This window comes from Heptranchias perlo, chromosome 13 (assembly GCF_035084215.1).
Source record: "Heptranchias perlo isolate sHepPer1 chromosome 13, sHepPer1.hap1, whole genome shotgun sequence".
Taxonomy (NCBI): domain Eukaryota; kingdom Metazoa; phylum Chordata; class Chondrichthyes; order Hexanchiformes; family Hexanchidae; genus Heptranchias; species Heptranchias perlo.
In genome coordinates this window covers 6,979,080-7,000,503 of record NC_090337.1, presented here as the reverse complement: position 1 = coordinate 7,000,503, position 21,424 = coordinate 6,979,080, and the positions used below count along the sequence as shown (strand labels likewise).

The following is a 21,424-nucleotide window of genomic DNA, read 5'->3' as shown; positions in this document are numbered from 1 at the left end:
TGCCTCAACCCCATTTATCCGCCGTTGCCCCATATCCCTCGATACCCTTACCCAACAAAAATCTATCGATCTCAGTCTTGGAAGTTCCAACTGATCCACAGCCTTTTGCGGGAGACTTTTCCAGATTTCTACCACCCTTTGTGTGAAAAGGTGAAAAGGTGTTTCCTGATTTCCCTCCCGAATAGCTCTAATTTTCAGATTACGTCCCCTTTGTTCTTGATTCCCCCACCAGACGGAATAGTTTCACCGTATTTAACCTATCGAATCATCGATCAACTCTCAATCCACTCGTGGAAACCACAAGTGGTGTCTTGTTGCCTAGTGAATTAATAATAAATCTCCCGTCCTCGTGCAGCCTCTCAGAAGGGTTAACCCTGTAGTTACCGATCATCGCTGAAGCTTTCCTCCACCTGATCTCCGCTGAAACAAGGGAGAGCGTTGCTCCCCAGATCTCGGCACTGACCAGTTGTACAATCAGCGGGCACGCATCGAAATAACAACAACTTGCATTTATATAGCGCCTTTAACGTAGTGAAACGTCCCAAGGCGCCTCACAGGAGCGATTAGCAAACAAAATTTGACACCGAGCCACATAGAGAGATATTAGGACAGGTGGCCAAAAGTTTGGTCAAAGAAGTAGGTTTTAAGGAGCATCTTAAAAGGAGGAGAGAGAGGCGGAGAGGTTTAGGGAGGGAATTCCAGAGCTTAGGGCCGAGGCAGCTGAAGGCACGGCCGCCAATGGCGGAGCGAAGGAAATCGGGGATGCGCAAGAGGCCAGAATTGGAGGAGCGCAGAGATCTCGGAGGGTTGTAGGGCTGGAGGAGGTTACAGAGATAGGGAGGGGCGAGGCCACGGAGGGAGTTGAAGGATTTGAATTGAAGTGAACCCCAGCACAGAGTTTGAGGAGGTCAAAGCAAAACCACTCCACCCGACACCTCACAAATGCAAACTCACGGCCAGGCCGGTCGACCAAGGGAAGCACTTAGTCGGCTGCACTGCCCACTGGGGCGAGGTACCGTGCCTCTCCAGTCGTTTACGGCATCGGGCAATTGGACTTGTGCACACAATTCCTCGCACGATAACTTCCCTATCTGGGCCGTGCTGCCAGGAGAGTTGGAGGATTCATGCGAGGGGAGAAAAGAGAGGAGGGAATGGAGAGAGAGGAAGGAGGGCAGGGAAGGGGAGAAATGGGGACAAAAACTGGGAAACAGAAGGAAAGATTCATGGGGTGGTACAGTATTAATAATTTGTTTTTGTTCAGTGTTGCGAAAGCCAGTTTCAGATGCCCCCAATGTAGGTGAGGTTTTCCCGCATTCCCTATGGTCACTTGTACACTCTCATTCTGGCTCTGCTAACTCAAAGCACACTTTGACCTTGTAGCGAGAGCACAGGGTGCCAAAACCCACTTTTAATCCTCATGGTAACTCTGCAGGGAAGCAGCCCAGGCTCCCTTTCTGAGTCGATATTCAGTGAGGTCCGACTGAGTGCACACTCTTGGAAGCTGTCGCTGGCAAGGCCAGCATCTATTGCCCATCCCCAGTTGCCCTGAACTGAGTGCCTTTCTGGGCCACTTCAGAGGGCAGTTATGTGTCAGCCACATTGATGTGGGACTGGGGTCACGTATAGGCCCAGACCGGGTAAGGACGGCAGGTTTCCTTTCCTAAAGGACATTAGTGAATCAGTTGGGTTTTTTTCGGACAATCCGACAGTTTCATGGTCACTTTTACTGGTCCCATCTTCTTATTTCCAGGTTTTTTGAAAACTGAATTCAAATTTCTCAGGCTGGGATTTGAACTCATGATCTGTGGATTATTAGTCCAATAACATAAACCACTAAGCTACGGTACCCTGCGGGCGAGGACAGGATTGAGCCTGTGTGTGATGGCCTCCACAGTTCAACAGCCAGAGTCACACATGACCAACTTTGGGAGGTACTGATGAAGGTAAACCTGCTGTATCCCAGCAACAGTCTATGCCTTTGGGGGGGTGTGGGGGGGGAGGGGTGTGGGGGGGCATCAGAAAACCCAAGCAATTGTACAGGTCTGGGTGGAGGGGGCGGTGAGAGTGTAAGAGAGGAGATATGGAGGACACCACACGAGTCCTGATACCAGAGTTAAGCGGCAGATACGACTGACTGCGTGGTACATGCGTGACTAGGTCGCACGTACGTTAAATAACCTGTGGGCGTCGTCAAGTTATTTAGGTGTCAAACCCGGATCTGTGCGATACTCAATTCATACACTGATGTCCGCTGGTAAATTATAAACTGTAGCAAACTGAGACGGAGGGTCAGGGAGGTCGTAGTGATTCGGGTCTGTGTCTGGAAGCAGGGATCAGGACCCCACAGTGTGAGCAGGTTTCAGAGCCCGCAGTCACTTATCTCTGTCTGTGCTTTAGCTGATATTTTCTAACTGAATTCTGACCCCACAGGGGACGGACCGAAGCACCATAAAACCCGACCGCGCGGTCCAGCTCGCAATGGGTCGAGAGTAATCGCCACCCCAAGACCCACAGAGAGCCTCCCGGACCCCCAAACAACAACAACTTGCATTTATATAGCGACTTTAACGTAACAAAATGTCCCCAAGGTGCTTCCACAGGAGTGAAATCAAACAAAATTTGACACCGAGCCACGTAAGGAGATATTAGGACAGGTGATCAAAAGCTTGGTCAAAGAGGTAGGTTCTAAGGAGCATCTTAAAGGAGGAGAGAGTGCCGGAGAGGTTTAGGGAGGGAATTCCAGAGCTTAGGGCCCAGGCAGCTGAAGGCACGGCCGCCAATGGTGGAGCGGTGAAAATCGGGGATGTGCAAGAGGTCAGAAACGGAGGAGCGCAGAGATCTCGGAGGGTTGTAGGGCTGGAGGAGGTTACAGGTAAAGGAAGGGGCGAGGCCATGGAGGGATTTGAACACAAAGATGAGAGACAGAGACACGGCTCCGCCAACACACAACACTCTGGCTGCTTTCTGAAGGGAAGCTCAAGTAGTGGGGGTTCTGGATGCAGACCCACCCGACATACTCACTGGAAGGAGGGGGGCCGCGAGTCTCCGATTCCGCCCGTCCGCTCAATGGGGGGAGGGAGATCCGACTGACTGTCCGCACACGTGGATCCGGTGTCAGAGTGGGAACCTTCCGCAGACACCAGCTGTAACAGAAGAGCAAAATCCGCGTTAAAGCTCGGAACGGAGCAGTATTAGACATTAAACCAGCAGAAACGTTCACTTTAACAAAGCTCCTTTAACACAGTGACCATCCCAGGGTACTTCACAGAGCGGAGATGGGCACCAAGCAGGATTGAGAGAGTTAGGAACGAAAGAAAGAGCCTGCATTTATATAGCGCCTTACACGACCTCAGGGCCTCCCGAAGCGTTTTACGGCCAATTACATACTGCAGCAGGTGCCAGCCGTGGCTCAGTGGGTAGCACTCTCTCGCCTCTGAGTCAGAAGGTTGAGGGTTCAAGTCCCACTCCAGAGACTTGAGCACAAAATCTAGGCTGACTCTCCCAGTGCCAGTACTGAGGGAGTGCTGCACTGTCGGAGGTGCAGATGAGACGTTAAACCAAGGCCCCGTCTGCCCTCTCAGATGGATGTAAAAGACTATATAGCCCTTTTTCGAACAAAAAACAGGGGAGTTCTGGTCAATGCTTATCCCTAAAACAGACTGCTGTTTGTGGGATCGTGCTGTGCGCCATTACAACAGTGGCAATGCTTCAAAAGTACTTCATTGGCTGTAAAGAGGTCGTGAAAGACGCTATAGAAATGCAAGTCTTTTTTAAAAATCTATTGTTAGGCTGAATATTTTCTTGATGAAGTTTGAGAAATGCACGTGGAATTAAATTAGTAATTTCAGGTGTGTCGCTCCTGTGCCCAATTGTGCATATAAGCACGACCTAGACCGAAACTACTTCATGACAAGACTCGTCAATGTTGGGGCTGCCCAGTATCCACCAAATGCTACATTTGAACAGGACCAACAAGTTATCGGCAGGTGTTCGGGAAAAAGGAGCACTTGGGATCGCAAGATTATAAATAAAAAACAAGGAACAACGCAGCATCTGAGGAAAAAAAAAACAGGTCAACATTTCGGGGGGCGAGGGGGGGGTGCAGGGAGAAAACGGATGAAGGGTCTTCACTCGAAACCCGTCTTCTCTCATTCCGGCATTTTCTCTTATTGTTTCAGATACCCAAAGTTTTTCCTTCTTATTTTTAAAAAAATCTCAGAAGCTGCCCGGTGGATTATCGCTGCCCTCCCAGGATGAAGAGGAGGATTTTCCAATTTCTGCCACAGCGCTGTTTCATCGGCCTCTCTACCTCAAGCTTCACCGCCTTTCTGGTCTGTGAAGTCGCTGTTTGTTTTGCAAACTCTCCCTCTGCGCAAAAAAAAAAATTAGTGGTGGACAAAGTCGTGCGATGGAGGGACTTGGGAACAGGAGGAGGCCATTCAGCCCCTCGAGCCTGTTCCGCCATCCAGTGAGATCATGGCTGATCTGTGACCTAATTCCATCCACCCGCCTTGGCTCCATAGCCCATAATACCCTTGGCTAGCAAAAATCTGTCGATCTCAGATTTTAAATTATTAACTGAGCGAGCATCTACTGCTTTTTGTGGGAGAGAGCTCCACACTTCTACCACCCTTTGCGTGAAGAAGTGGTTCCTAATTTCTCTCCTGAGTGGCCTGCCTCTGATTTTAAGGTTGTGCCCCCTTGTCCTGGACTCTCCCTCCAGCAGAAAAAGTTTCCCTCTATCTACCCTATCAATTCCTTTCAAAATCCTAAAAAACCTCAATCAAATCACCCTTTAACCATCCATATTCCAGAGAATACAAGACTAGTTTATGTAATCTCTCCTCATAATCTAACCCTTGGAGCCCTGGTAAATCTCTTGTTTGTTCCAGGTTTTAACAGTCGGCCACGACTGGCAGTCAGTCACGTTGAGCAAACTTTGACCTGACACCAGGAATCTGCTGACCCTCTGCTGCCTGTTTAAACAGCGTCCCCTCAGCCCACCTCTAAAACTGGACAAATTGACCGAGGATAATTAACGAGCGGTTCGGGATGCCGCTCTCCCTCTCCTCTCTCTCTCTCTCTCTCTCTCACACACTGCGACCGACTCTAAGCAAACTGAACACTTGAGAGATGAAAGGTTCCTAGCCTTTGTCTCCACGAGCCTCGCAAGATGAAAAGGTCGTGACCTGGGCCTCCGCGGTGCCCTAACCTTACAGTTCATATCAACCTGTGAACTGACTCCCTGCCCCCACTCCCCCAGTGCCTTGTTGGATTAATTAAAAAAGAACGAACATGCATTTATAAAGCGTGGCATCGCATCAGAATTACCTCAAAACCACAACTCGCACTTATTTTTTTTGTATTCATTCTCGGGATGTGGGCGTCGCTGGCAAGGCCGGCATTTACTGCCCATCCCTAGTTGCCGTCGAGATGGTGGTGAGCCGCCTTCTTGACCCACTGCAGTCCGTGCGGTGAAGGAGCTCCCACAGCGCTGTTAGGGAGGGAGTTCCAGGGTTTTGACCCAGTGATGGTGAAGGAACGGCCGATATGTGCGGGGAACTTGGAGGTGATGTGCCTGCTGCCCTTGTCCTTCTCGGTGGTAGTGGTCGCGGGTTCATATAACATCTTTAACAACCCAAGGCTCTTCACGGAGGTGAAAATGGCACCAAGCTGGAGGAACCGTCTTTCGCTGAGACGTTAAACCGAGGCCCCGTCTGCCCTCTCAGTTGGAGGTAAAAGATCCCACGGCCACTATTTCGAACAAGAGCAGGGGAGTTCTCCCCGGTGTCCTGGCCAATATTTATCTCTCAACCAACATCACTCAAACAGATGATCTGGTCATTTTCTCACTGCTGTTTGTGGGATCTTGCTGTGTGCAAATTGGCTGCTGCGTTTCCTACATTACAACAGTGCCTTCAAAAGTACTTCATTGGCTGTAAAGCGCTTTGGGACATCCTGAGTTCGTGAAAGGCGCTATATAAATGCAAGTCGTTGTTGCCGTTGTTCCATTTCAGGAAACAGTGTCACTCTCGAACCAGTTACACTGGTACCAACATCATAATAAACTGTTGGCTCCCCACGGTCTTCTTCGTGGTGAGATGGGAGCATTCACTGGAAACGTTCGGGAAGATGTGTGACACTCAGTGGAGAGACCCACCGGCAGAAATAGCTGATCTCCCGATGGGCGGCGTTTTCTGATTAGGTGAACAGACTCTTCAGTAAATGGCTTTAATAACATAAGAAATAGGAGCAGGAGTAGGCTATCCGGCCCCTTCAGCCTGCTCCTCCATTCAACAAGATCATGGCTGATCTTCTACCTCAACACCATTTTCCTGCACCATCCCCATATCCCTTGATGCCTTTAATATCTAGAAATTTATCAATCTCTGTTTTGAATGTACTCAATGACTGAGCCTCCACAGCCCTCTGGGGTAGAGAATTCCAAAGATTCACCACCCTCTGAGTGAAGAAATTTCTCCTCATCTCAGTCCTAAATGGCCTTCCCCTTATTCGGAGACTGTGACCCCTGGTTCTAGACTCCCCAGCCAGGGGAAGCATCCTCCCTGCATCTACCCTGTCGAGCCCTGTAAGAATTTTGTATGTTTCAATGAGATCACCTCTCATTCTTCTAGGTTCTAGAGAATACAGGCCTAGGCTACTCAATCTCTCCTCATATGACAACTCCGCCATCCCAGAAATCAGTCTGGTGAACCTTTGTTGAACTCCCTCTACGGCAAGTATATCCTTTCTTAGGTAAGGAGATCAAAATTGTACACAATACTCCAGGTGCTGTCTCATTGCAGTAATACATCTTTACCCCTGTACTCAAATCCTCTTGTAATAAAGGCCAACATATCATTTGCCTTCCTAATTGCTTGCTGCACCTGCATGTTAGCTTTCAGTGACTCATGTACAAGGACACCCAGGTTCTTTTGAACATCAACATTTCCTAATCTCTCACCATTTAAAAAATACTCTGCATTTCTGTTTTTCCTACCAAAGTGGATAATTTCCCATTTTTCCACATCATCTGCCATGTTCTTGCCCACTCACTTAGCCTGTCTATATCCCCTTGAAGCCTCTTTGCATCCTCCTCACAAATCACATTCCCACCTAGTTTTGTGTTATCAGCAAACTTGGAAATATTACATTTGGTCCCCTCATCCAAATCATTGATATAGATTGTGAATAGCTGGGGCCCAAGCACCGATCCCTGTGATACCCCACTAGTCACAGTCTGCCAACCTGAAAAAGACCCGTTTATTCCTACTCTCTGTTTTCTGTCTGTTAACCAATTCTCAATCCATGCCAGTATATTCCCCCCAATTCCATGTGCTCTAACTTTGTTCACCAACCTCCTGTGCGGGACCTTATCGAAAGCCTTCTGAAAATCCAAATACACCACATCCACTGGTTCTCCCTTTATCTATTCTACTAGTTCCATCCTCAAAGAACTCCAACAGGTTTGTCAAACATGATTTCCCTTTCATAAATCCATGTTGACTCTGCCAAATCCTATTATTATTTTCTAAGTGTCCTGTTATCACATCCTTTATAATAGATTCTAGCATTTTCCCTACTACTGATGTCAGGCTAACAGGTCTGTAGTTCCCTGTTTTCTCTCTCCCTCCTTTCTTAAATAGTGGGGTTACATTTGCCACCCTCCAATCTGCAGGAACCATTCCAGAATCTATAGAATTTTGGAAGATGACAACTAATGCATCCACTATCTCTCTATAGCCACCTCTTTCAAAACCCTGGGATATAGATCATAGAATCATAGAAGTTACAACATGGAAACAGGCCCTTCGGCCCAACATGTCCATGTCGCCCAGTTTATACCACTAAGCTAGTCCCAATTGCCTGCACTTGGCCCATATCCCTCTATACCCATCTTACCCATGTAACTGTCCAAATGCTTTTTAAAAGATAAAATTGTACCCGCCTCTACTACTGCCTCTGGCAGCTCGTTCCAGACACTCACCACCCTTTGAGTGAAAAAATTGCCCCTCTGGACCCTTTTGTATCTCTCCCCTCTCACCTTAAATCTATGCCCCCTCGTTATAGACTCCCCTACCTTTGGGAAAAGATTTTGACTATCTACCTTATCTATGCCCCTCATTATTTTATAGACTTCTATAAGATCACCCCTTAACCTCCTACTCTCCAGGGAAAAAAGTCCCAGTCTGTCTAACCTCTCCCTGTAAGTCAAACCATCAAGTCCCGGTAGCATCCTAGTAAATCTTTTCTGCACTCTTTCTAGTTTAATAATATCCTTTCTATAATAGGGTGACCAGAACTGTACACAGTACTCCAAGTGTGGCCTCACCAATGCCCTGTACAACTTCAACAAGACATCCCAACTCCTGCATTCAATGTTCTGACCAATGAAACCAAGCATGCCGAATGCCTTCTTCACCACCCTATCCACCTGTGACTCCACTTTCAAGGAGCTATGAATCTGTACTCCCAGATCTCTTTGTTCTATAACTCTCCCCAACGCCCTACCATTAACGGAGTAGGTCCTGGCCCGATTCGATCTACCAAAATGCATCACCTCACATTTATCTAAATTAAACTCCATCTGCCATTCATCGGCCCACTGGCCCAATTTATCAAGATCCCGTTGCAATCCTAGATAACCTTCTTCACTGTCCACAATGCCACCAATCTTGGTGTCATCTGCAAACTTACTAACCATGCCTCCTAAATTCTCATCCAAATCATTAATATAAATAACAAATAACAGCGGACCCAGCACCGACCCCTGAGGCACACCGCTGGACACAGGCATCCAGTTTGAAAAACAACCCTCTACAACCACCCTCTGTCTTCTGTCGTCAAGCCAATTTTGTATCCAATTGGCTACCTCACCTTGGATCCCATGAGATTTAACCTTATGTAACAACCTACCATGCGGTACCTTGTCAAATGCTTTGCTGAAGTCCATGTAGACCACGTCTACTGCACAGCCCTCATCTATCTTCTTGGTTAGCCCTTCAAAAAACTCAATCAAATTCGTGAGACATGATTTTCCTCTCACAAAACCATGCTGACTGTTCCTAATTAGTCCCTGCCTCTCCAAATGCCTGTAGATCCTGTCCCTCAGAATACCCTCTAACAACTTACCCACTACAGATGTCAGGCTCACCGGTCTGTAGTTCCCAGGCTTTTCCCTGCCGCCCTTCTTAAACAAAGGCACAACATTTGCTACCCTCCAATCTTCAGGCACCTCACCTGTAGCGGTGGATGATTCAAATATCTCTGCTAGGGGACCCGCAATTTCCTCCCTAACCTCCCATAACGTCCTGGGATACATTTCATCAGGTCCCGGAGATTTATCTACCTTGATGCGCGTTAAGACTTCCAGCACCTCCCTCTCTGTAATATGTACACTCCTCAAGACATCACTATTTATTTCCCCAAGTTCCCTAACATCCATGCTTTTCTCAACCGTAAATACCGATGTGAAATATTCATTCAGGATCTCACCCATCTCTTGTGGTTCCGCACATAGATGACCTTGTTGATCCTTAAGAGGCCCTACTCTCTCCCTAGTTACCCTTTTGCCCTTTATGTATTTGTAGAAGCTCTTTGGATTCACCTTTGCCTGATCTGCCAAAGCAATCTCATATCCCCTTTTTGCCCTCCTGATTTCTCTCTTAACTCTACTCCGGCAATCTCTATACTCTTCAAGGGATCCACTTGATCCCAGCTGCCTATGCATGTCATATGCCTCCTTCTTCTTTTTGACTAGTGCCTCAATCTCCCGAGTCATCCAAGGTTCCCTACTTCTACCAGCCTTGCCCTTCACTTTATAAGGAATGTGCTTACCCTGAACCCTGGTTAACACACTTTTGAAAGCCTCCCACTTACCAGACGTCCCTTTGCCTGCCAACAGACTCTCCCAATCAACTTCTGAAAGTTCCTGTCTAATACCATCAAAATTGGCCTTTCCCCAATTTAGAATTTTAACTTTTGGGCCAGACCTATCCTTCTCCATAGCTATCTTAAAACTAATGGAATTATGATCACTGGTCCCAAAGTGATCCCTCACTAACACTTCTGTCACCTGCCCTTCCTTATTTCCCAAGAGGAGGTCAAGTTTTGCCCCCTCTCTAGTCGGGCCATCCACATACTGAATGAGAAATTCCTCCTGAATACACTCAACAAATTTCTCTCCATCCAAGCCCCTAATGCTATGGCTGTCCCAGTCAATGTTGGGAAAGTTAAAGTCCCCTACTATTACCACCCTATTTTTCTTGCAGCTGTCTGTAATCTCCTTACATATTTGCTCCTCAATTTCCCGTTGACTATTTGAGGGTCTGTAGTACAATCCTATCAAAGTGATCTCTCCCTTCTTATTTTTCAGTTCTACCCATATGGACTCAGTGGGCGAACCCTCGGATATATCCCCTCTCACTACTGCCGTGATGTTCTCCCTAATCAAGAACGCAACTCCCCCTCCTCTCTTACCTCCTGCTCTATCTTTCCTATTGCATCTGTACCCTGGAACATTGAGCTGCCAGTCCTGCCCCTCCCTTAGCCATGTTTCAGTAATAGCTATAACATCCCAGTCCCATGTACCCATCCATGCCCTGAGTTCATCAGGGCATGGATGGGTACATGCCCTGATCATCTGGTCCTTGGGATTGATCGGCTTTCAGTCCCATTAATTTCACTAGTACTATTTTTTTTCACTAATACTAATTTCCTTCAGTTCCTCATTCTCACCAGACCCTTGGTTCTCTAGTATTTCTGGGAGGTTTTTTGTGTCATCTGCCGTGAAGACAGACACAAAGTATTTGTTTAATTTCTCTGCCATTTCCTTACTCCCCATTGTAAATTCTCCCACCTCTGTCTGTAAGGGACCCACATTTGCCTTCGCCAGTCTTTGCCTTTTTACATATCTATAGAAGCTCTTCCAGTCCGTTTTTATGTTTCTCGTTAGTTTACGGTCATATTCTATTTTCTCTTTCTTTATCAATTTCTTGGTCCTCCTTTGGTGAATTCTAAAATGCTCCCAATCCTCAGACTTACTGCTTTTTCTGGCGTCTTTATCTGCCTCATTCTTTGATTTAATACTATCTTTAATTTCTCTTGTTAGCCACGGTTGGACCATTTGTCCTGTTGGGTTTTTGTGAACCGAAATAAAAGTGAGGCCACATTCTTTGGCAGGTGGGAGGCCCCGGTCCCTTGTCCCCTTCAACCTCACGCCCGACTACCTGAAGGTGCTGGGGATCTGGTTCGGGGGGGCCCCTCGGCCTGCACAAAGAACTGGGAGGAGCGAATCGCCAAGGCCAAACAGAAGCTTGGTATGTGGGTGGGGGGACGCTCCCTCCGTAACCGGCAGGAACCTGGCCGGGATCTAGCCCATTCCCCACAACTTCACAGTCACCTGAGTTATCTTCCACTTTGTCTGGAGGTCAAAGGTGGAACACGTCCGCAGGGTCACCATGTACAAGACCCCAGACAAAGGGGGGGGGGAAAAAAAGAGTGTCCCCAATGCCGCTCTGATCCTGATGGCCACCTTTGTGTGTGGGCTGCCTCAGGGTGTGCGTAGAGCCCCAATACGCAAACAACCAGGTGTCACTGGGTGCTGAGTTTCTACCTGTCCAATACACTGAGAAGGCTGGGTCTGGCCACGCTGGCCGAGCAGGCGCAGGACGTCCCGTCCAGCCGAACCGTCTCCCCCCACCCCCCCGACCCGTCCCAGGTGGAGAAGTTCCTGAGGAGGAGCCCCTTTGACCACAAGGCCGTCAGTCAGTGGTCGACAGGAAACATTCTCAGAATCCTGCAAGGAATTGAGAGGATGGACTCGATCGGTTTCTTCCCCGATCAGACGGTCGATGACATTTGGCAGAACGTCTCTTTGCCGGAACTGACCAACAGGCACCAGGATATAGCCTGGATGGTGGTGAGAAAGGCCCTCCCAGTGCGGTCCTTCCAACACGCACGGAAAGTCAGCGCCACCGCGAGCTGCCCTCGAGGCTGCGGCGGGGAGGAGACCGTCTCCCACCTCCTGATGGGCTGCCCCTTCGCGCAGAGGGTGTGGGGAGAGCTGCGCTGGTATCTGTCCCGGTTCATCCCAAACAGTTCAGTAACGCAGGAGCCTGTGCTCTACGGGCTGTTCCCGGGGACGCACACCGAGACAGATATCACCTGCGGCTGGAAGACCATCAACTCGGTGAAGAAGGCCCTTTGATCCGCCCGAAACCTGCCGGTCTTCCAGCTGAAGGAGCTGTCCACGACCGAGTGTTGCCGACTGGCAAACTCCAAGATCCAGGACAAAGTAAAGCGAGGTGCGACCTACGCAAAGGCTCTCTGGGGAAAGGCCACCCCACCTTGTATTGTACAGAATGTATTAGAAAAGATGTACTGTGTTTTAAAATTGTAATAATGAGATCACAATGTATACAATCTGCACTGTGTCGCTTTGAACTGCCTTGCTTGGAATTGTATCTTCTTACTTGAACTGCGTGCATCTTTAAAATTCATGAAATAAAGTATATATTGACATTTTTAAAAAGTCAGTAACCAGTGGACACAGATTTAGGGTAAAAGAACCAGGGGGGAGATGAGGAGAATTTATTTTTTTTACACAGCGAGTTGTGATGATCTGGAATGCGCTGCCTGAAAGGGCGGTGGAAACAGATTCAATAATAACTTTCAAAAGGGAATTGGATAAATACTTGAAGGGGAAAAAATTGCAGGGCTACGGGGAAAGGGCAAGGGAGTGGGACGAATTGGATAGCTCTTTCAAAGAGCTGGCACAGGCACGATGGGCCAAATGGCCTCTTTCTGCACTGTACGATTCTGTGGTCAAACACTTCACCCATGAATTACTTTGAAGTGCAGTGTAGCTATGTGTGGCTACAGTCCAAGTCAAGCCCCTGGCTGGAGACATGTACTAAGGCAATTTCAATCCAGAACAAAATGCAAAGAAAAAGCACACCCTGTACCACGGACCTGCGCACCTGACACTGGCGGCCGTGCCATCAGCTGCTTAAGCCCCACGCTCTGGAATTCCCTCCCTAAACCTCTCCGCCTCTCTCTCCTCCTTTAACACCCACCTTAAAACCCCAGCCCTCTTTGACCAAGCTTTTGGTCGCCCCTTCCGACATCTCCTTCTTTGGCTTAGCGTCCATTTTTGTCTAATTATGCTTCTGTGAAGCGCCTTGGGCTGTTTTCCTACGTTGAAGACGCCACGTAAATGCAAGTTGTTGTTGAGATTGTAAGCCAACTGAACTGAAAAATTACTACTCACCCATGATACCACTCGACCATTGAAACAGGGCAGCTTGGCATTGTCATCTGATATTTCCTCCTTCACAACCCTGCAGGGACAAGCAGGCAGATTTAGTTTTACTGAATCACCCAACACAATCATCTTATGTGAAACAGAGGTACATCACAGACAGTTAGCAGCACATTAATCAAATATTACACACTCCCACTGGAACTCCTGACCAGGAATACTAAAGTAATTCCTACCCCTGGAAAACATTACACCAAACGTCTACGCTGTGTCCGCTCTCATCATTCCCTGCCAGCAAAATTCCCTATCTTGTCCATGGCAGCAGGCCAAGGGATTTCCCCCGGTGGGATAATCAGGGGCTGTCACCCTGGTCTACTGTCCAAATGCACGTCAGCCGTGGCTCAGTGGGTCGCACTCTTGCCTCTAAGTCAGAAGGTTGTGGGTTCGGAGTCCCATTCCAGCGATTTGAGCACAGAATCCAGGCTGACTCTCCCAGTGCAGCACTGTCGGAGGTGTCGTCTTTCGGATGAGACGTTAAACCGAGGCCCCGTCTACCCTTTCAGTTGGATGTGAAAGATCCCATGGCACTATTTCGGAGAACAGTGGGGGAGTTCTTCCCGGTGTCCCGGCCAATATTTATCCCTCAACCAACATCACTAAAACAGATTATCTGATTGTGATCACATTGCTGTTTGTGGGATCTTGCTGTGCGCAAATTGGCTGCCATGCTTCCCTACATTACAACAGTGACTACACTTCAAAAGTACTTCATTGGCTGTAAAGCACTTTGAGACATCCTAAAATCATGAAAGGTGCTGTATAAATGCAAGTTCGTTCTTTCTTTGATTATAGGGTCAAGTCTCTGGAGGTGAGCAAACTACCAATTTAATCGAGCTGACAAAGCTTAGGTGTTTGGGCACACAGCAGTGAGTACTCAGTGCCGCCCTCTATCTGCATTGATTCAGTGAGCCCACTTAATGGACGCTGCGCACACGGAGGCCTAGATTTTCCAATCAGCGTTAATTTAGCGCCGACGCGAACCCATTTGGTACGAATGGCGTAACATCAATCAGTAAACGGAGGCTTGCACTGAGAGCCTGTTTATGTCATCCAGTATTTTGGTGCAGTATTAGTTACACCCCATAATTTGGTACTATCTGCAAATATTGACATCTTTCTTCCAATTTGTGTGTCAAAATCATTTATGTAAACGGTGAATAGCAGCGGCTCCAGAATGGATCCCTGGGGGACACCACTTCCCACTGCCTGCCCATCCGTGAATGTTCCCTTAACTCCTACCCTCTGTTTTCTGTTTTATAGCCATCTTTCAATCCATTCTGCCACCTGAGCCCTGACTCTTGTCATGAATCTTTTATGTGGCACCTTATCAAAGGCCTTCTGAGTGCCTTGGATCAGCAGAAAATTCCTCCAATTAAATATTGGGAAGACCGAAGCCAAACTCCATTCCCTAGCCACCGACTCCATCCCCCTCCCTGACCACCGTCTGATGTCGAACTGACTGTTCGCAACCTTGCTGTCCTATTTGACCCTGAGCTGAGCTTCGGACCCCATATCCTCTCCATCACCAATGTTACCGACTTCCACCTCCGTAACATCGCCCGTCTCTGTCCCTGCCTCAGCTCATCTGCTGCTGAAACCCTCATCCACGTCTTTCCTACCTCTAGACTTGACTATTGCAATGCTCTCCTGGCTGGCCTCCCATTTTCCACCCTCCATAAACTTGAGCCAATCCAAAACTTTGCTGCCCCCGTATCCTAATTCACACCAAGTTCCGTTCACCCATCACCCCTGTGCTCGCTGACCTACATTGGCACCCAGTCTGGCAACACCTCGAGTTTAATATTCTCATCCTTGTTTTCAAATCCTTCCATGGCTTCGCCCCTTCCTGTCTCTGTAACCTCCTCCAGCCCTACAGCCCTCAGAGGTCTCCGCGTTCCTCCAATTCTGGCCTCTTCCGCATCCATAATTTCCTTCATCCCACCATTGGCGGCCGTGCCTTCAGCTGCCTCGGCCCCAATCTCTGGAGCATCTCCCTAAACGCCTCTGCCTCTGTCTCTGTCTCCTCCTTTAAGACGCCCCTTAAAACCTACCTCTTCACCTGTCCCAATATCTCCTTACGTGGCTCGTTGTCAATTTTTTTTTGATGACGCTCCTGTGAAGCGCCTTGCGATGTTTTACTATGTTAAAGGCGCTATATAAATGCAAGTTGTTGTTGTTGTTATCTATGTCTACCACATCTACTGCATTGTCCTTGCCTGCCCTTTCTATTACTTCTTCGAAGAATTGAATAAGGTTGGTTAAACAGGACTTTCCTTTTAGAAATCCAGTCGGACTATTTTCCGTTCTATTCTCCGACTCCAGATGTTCTGATATCTGATCTCTAGTATCTTTCCACAAACGTTAAGCTGACTGGTCTATGGTTCCCCGAGTTGGTTCAATCTCCTTTTTTGAAGATAAATGTAAGGAGTCTTACAACACCAGGTTATAGGCCAACAGCTTTATTTAAAATCACAAGCTTTCGGAGGCTTCCTCCTTCGTCGGGTGAGTGACGAAGGAGCAAGCCTCCGAAAGCTTGTGATTTTAAATAAAACTGTTGGACTATAACCTGGTGTTGTAAGACTCCTTACATTTGTCCACCCCAATCCATCACCGGCAACTCCACATTTTGAAGATAGAAATTACATTTGCCAGTTTGCCAGTCTTGTTTCAGCTCATCTCCTTGTTCCAATGCTGAGAGCGCTGAGAAGGCAGGTCAGGGTTTCTGCGCATCTCCAATTTAAGAAAAATAAATTTAAAAATCTCCTACCGTGTTTAAATGCTAAATGGAAGAGTAAAGTAATTGGGGAAAACACCCATGTGCCACAGTTCAATTTCCTGGCCCCTACCTCATGCTCTCCACTGTCAGTCAAGCAGCAGCTAAAGCCAACAGATGCACAGCACTGGCTGTGTCATGCAGAAAAAGACTATCTTTTCTGAAAGGGGAAAACCCTCTTCAAACTGCCTGGCAGCATACAGGAGACAGGAAGTGGTACATGCTGAGACACCAAGGCAGGAAACTGTGGTAAAATCACAGGCCTAATATAGGCCTCACCACAGACCACAGCGTGCTGTGACCTGATTCTATCTGCTTTTGAACAGATTGTTAGAGACCAAATATTTGTTTGGAGCTTTTTATTTTGCTTTTTACACCTACAATTTAACCCCTCTTCAGCACATAATCCAGGCCGACACTTCTGTGCAGTACTGAGGGAGCGCTGCACTGTCGGAGGTGCCGTCTTTCGGATGAGATGTTAAGTGGAAATGAACAATCCTTTGGTCTTATTCAAAGAAGAGCAGGTGGAGCTCTCCCAGTGTCCTCAACAACATTTTTCCCTCAACCAACACCACTAAAAACAGATTAACTGGTCGTTTATCTCATTGATTGTTTGCGGGATCTCCTTGGGTTCCAATTGGCACCACACTTGCCTACAAAATAACAGTGACTGCATTTCAAAACCAATTCGTTGGCTGTGAAACGCCTTGAGATGCCCGAAGGACATGAAAAGTGAGAAAAAAAGTCTTGCATTTATGTAGCGTCTTTCACTACCTCAGGACGTCCCAAAGCGCTTTACAGCCAATGAAGTACTTTTGAAGCGCAGTCACTGTTGTAATGTAGGAAACAGGGCAGCCAATTTGCGCACAGCAAGATCCCACAAACAGCAATGAAATAAATTACCAGATCATCTGTTTTGGTGATGTTGGTTGAGGGATAAATATTGGCCAGGACACCGGGGAGAACTCCCCTGCTTTTCTTCGAAATAGCGTCTTGCGATCTTTTACGTCCACCTGAGGGGGCAGACGGGGCCTCGGTTTAACGTCTCATCTGAAAAGCTGCACCTCTGACAGTGCAGCACTCCCTCAGTACTGGCACCGGGAGTGTCAGTCTAGATTATGTGTTCAAGTCTCTGGAGTGGGACTTGAACCCACGACCTTCTGACTCAGAGGCGAGAGAGTGCTACCCACTGAGTCACGGCTGGCACCATGCGATATAAATGCAAGTTCTTTCTTTCTCTGCCCCATAATTCCAGCCCCCCTGCCCATCTCAAAAAGTCCGTTACCTCAGTTCTCACACTATTTTACATAGCAAAAGGCCATTCGGCCCAACTGGTCCATGTCGGCGTTTACGCTCCACACGAGCCCCCTCCCTCCCCTCTTGATCAAACCCTATCGGCATATCCTTCTATTCCTTTCTCCCTCATGTGTTTATCTCGCTTCCCTTTAAATGCATCTGCGCTATTTACCTCAACCACTCCTTGTGGTAGCGAGTTCCACATTCTAATCACTCTCTGGGTAAAGAAGTTTCTCCTGAATTCCCTATTGGATTTATTAGTGACTCTCTTATATTGATGGCCCCTAGTTTTGATCTCCCCCACAAGTGGAAACATTGTCTCTGCGTGTACCCTATCAAACCCTTTCATAATTTTAAATTATTTAGTTATATATTAAATATATTAAAATATTGCGGGGTGGAAAAACACTGTTGTCACCCTGGCTGGACCAATGCCGACAGTGAACAGAACCCCGCCCCCTAATTCACAGGGCAGGGTCCAGCCCGTACAGACGGGAGGCCCCTGCTGATAAACAGATGATCAGAACCCTTCTCAATCACCGTGTTTAATGAGGACATGGCTGGCCGTAGCCTCCGGTACAGCAGGATTTGATGGACCGTGTGTGGAGCGCTGTACTGTCCCCCATGCCATCTGGCATCACCACCAGTCAGTTAAATCGTTACAGTTCTGTCAAGTGCATCAATGGAGAGCCTCAGTGCCAGGGAAATCACCGCTGGCTCCCCCGCCCTCACCTCTCCTCCCCCTCCCCACTACCCCCCTTCAGGTCTAAGGCTGACTGCATTTTAAAAGCCTGTGTCACTCTCTCCTAGCTCAACCGTGCTACACAGCAGCTGTGTGACATCTCCCGGCATGAGACAACATCGCTCCGAGGCCGGGGAGAGCGGGGAATGTCTCTATGAAAGGGTCTCCCTGGAAACGTTTCATTACTGCAGCAGCCTGCTGATCTGGAGCTGCTCTCGCCAGTTTCTAAAGGAGGGTCTACACCCAAACACCCTACAACCTGTCCCGTCCTCTCCCATTACAAATACCGACAGACCTGTTTGTTTTGTATTTCCGACAGACTCCGTTTTTTTTTTAAAATCATGTCGAAGTCTGGAATTTTCTCCTCCCCAAAAAGGCTGTGGATGCTGGGGGACAACTGGAGCTTTTAACACTGATATCGATAGATTTTTGTTGGGTATGGGCGGTCAGGGTTATGGAGCAAAGGCGGGTAAATGGAGTTGAGGTGCGGATCAGCGATGAAAGAAAGAAAGATTTGTATCTCTGTAGCGCTTTTCACAGCCTCAGAACGTCCCAATGTGCTTTACAGCCAACTAATTACTTTTGAAGTGTAGTCACCGTTGTAATATAGAAAATGTGGCAGCCAATTTGCGCACAGCAAGATCCCACAAACAGCAATGCGATAATGACCAGATAACTCGTTCTTTTAAGTGATCTTGGTTAAGGGAGAAATATTGGCCAGGGAGAACTCCCCTCCTCTTCTTCAAAATAGTGCCAGGGGATCTTTTATGACCACCCGAGAGGGCAGACAGGGCCCTCGGCTTAACGTCTCATCTGAAAAACGGCATCTCTGACATGGCCGCCATTTACCTCAGTGCCACTGGCCTGTGAAGGAGAGGGGAAAAAAAAAACACAGCCAGGGCACCCACTCCTGATCCCACTCTTGCAACTCCTACCTAGATGTCAGGTGAGGACAGCATTAGGCTCGGCTGTGATGCTCTGCACAGTCGAATAACCTGCCGACATTGTGTCGCTTCACACGTGAAGAATGGCCCTTGGGACCATGTCCCAGCATCAAGTCAACGTGTTTAGAGTGTGGCGAAAGGTAACAAAATTGTGGGGAAAATTGCCTCAGACTCTTCCCGTTAACTCACTTCTATTGAATAATGTACGTTCGAGGTTTTACTTTCTGAGATCCTTCACCAAGTGAATAGACTACGATTCTAAGGCCATCCTAAGATGCTCTTAGGTCCGCACCAGTCTCAGTGGTACAACACCACACGGTGGCTGGGCTTACTCAGTGCATTGGTTCGACTAAACTACTGGAAAAGTCAGACCTAACCCATCGCACGTCAAGTTTCTGTGATACACACCTCGAGAGGTACTTTTAATTCATCCCCTTAAATTGCTCCCAGTGACAGACCTGTACCCCCCAGTACTGAACCCCAGTATTATACACTGACAGACTTGTACCCATCAGTGCTGTACCCCAGTGTTATACAGTGACAGACCTGTACCCACCAGTACTGTACCCATGTTATACAGTGACAGACCTGTACCCACCAGTACTGTACCCCAGTGTTATACAGTGACAGACCTGTACCCACCAGTACTGTACCCCAGTGTTATACAGTGACAGACCTGTACCCACCAGTACTGTACCCCAGTGTTATACTGTGACAGACCTGTACCCCCCAGTACTGAACCCCAGTATTATACTGTGACAGACCTGTACCCACCAGTACTGTACCCCAGTGTTATACAGTGACAGACCTGTACCCCCCAGTACTGAACCCCAGTATTATACTGTGACAGACCTGTACCCACCAGTACTGTACCCCAGTGTTATACAGTGACAGACCTGTACCCACCAGTACTGTACCCGTGTTATACAGTGACAGACCTGTACCCACCAGTACTGTATCCCAGTGTTATACAGTGACAGACCTGTACCCACCAGTACTGTACCCCAGTATTATACACTGACAGCTCAAAACGCTCTCTCTATTCAGGATTGGAAGTACAGAATCTATAATTGTCTTGTCGGATGTTTTTCACAGTTCAAATGGGCACATTATAAAACACCACCCCACCCCCACCCAATACATTTTATTTCAATCACTCCAGAGGGCTGTCTGTGAATGAAACCAGTGATGTTTGGAAGCTGCCACTTTCCATTGACCACAAGTCGCCATGTATGTAAAGTACTCAAATCTGCTACATCTGTCCATCTGCCCGCCTATTGTTTATACACAGGCAGTTTGACTCCTTACGAGGCAGACAACCCCTCATGTGCTTAATGCACATATAAATGAAGAGAATCTCTCTCCAATGCAAACACAACGGTACCTTTGGGTAGCGTCTGGAATCTCTGCTCACCTCTACATCTACTACTGATCTGAGGGCATAGATAAAATGTTATTCAGTCACAAGAGAGACACCAGTAAGGGACAGGGCAAGAGGAAAGAAGTGATGGATACAATGCATAAAGTAAGAGACAGGGAGACAGACAGGGAGTGCAAGAGAAGGAGACGAGACTGTGAGAGACAGAAAGTAAGAGAGTGAGAGAGAAAGAGACAGAGTGTGAGGGGGCAAAACAGACAGAGCAAGAGACTGGGTGTGTGAGGGTAAGAGATGGAGCATGAGGAACAAAGCAGACGGGGTAACAGAGACAGAAAAAGGCACAGAGAGATAGTCACAGACACAGAACCAGAGAGAAAAAGAGAGGGATGGAGAGCATAAGTGATAGCAAGACAACAACAACAAAAAGAGAAAGACTCATTGAGGAGAGTGTTTGTGGAGTAAAATAAAAAGAGGAAATGGTAATTGTTGGAAACACTTCCTGAGAACTGCGGAATTGTCACTAAATTTCTGCAGTGTAATAGTGAGCAGATTAAATGTTCACACAGCAGCAGTGTGGAAATGTTAACATCCAGCGGTACAAATAATTACAGCCCACTGTCCCTCCCTCCCTCCTCTCCAGCTCTCACCGTTTCCCCCCTTCTCTTTCTCCCCCATCCCTCCCTCTCACCCACCCTCCTCTGCAGCTCTCACCGTTTTCCCCCTTCCTCCCCCTGTCCCTCCTATCCACCCTCCTCTCCAGTTCTCACCGTTTCCCCCCTCCCCCTTCTCTTTCTCTCCCCTGTCTGTCCCTCCCTCCCACCACTTCTCTCTGCCTGACTCTCAGTTACACTGCTGCTCAGCGTGCAATGAAAGGCAAAGTATCGCTGCAGACTGTAAAGTGCTATTAAAAACAGGTCTACTCCTGCCTGTGCTAGTGTGACACGGTCCGTGCCAACCACTCAGGACAGGA

At 47.9% G+C, this 21,424-nt stretch overlaps 1 protein-coding gene across 3 annotated transcripts in view; it reads right to left on the bottom strand.

Annotated features, from left to right (window-relative positions):
• LOC137331241 (segment polarity protein dishevelled homolog DVL-3) overlaps positions 1-21,424 on the bottom strand; it is a 115,367-nt gene that overhangs the window by 82,438 nt on the left and 11,505 nt on the right. For all 3 annotated transcript variants that reach the window (XM_067994890.1, XM_067994889.1, XM_067994888.1), the window contains exons 2-3: positions 13,271-13,340; positions 3,022-3,143 (exon numbers count right to left, since the gene is read on the bottom strand). In XM_067994890.1, coding sequence (XP_067850991.1) covers positions 3,022-3,143; positions 13,271-13,340 — 192 coding nt within the window. The remainder of the gene's footprint in view (positions 1-3,021; positions 3,144-13,270; positions 13,341-21,424) is intronic.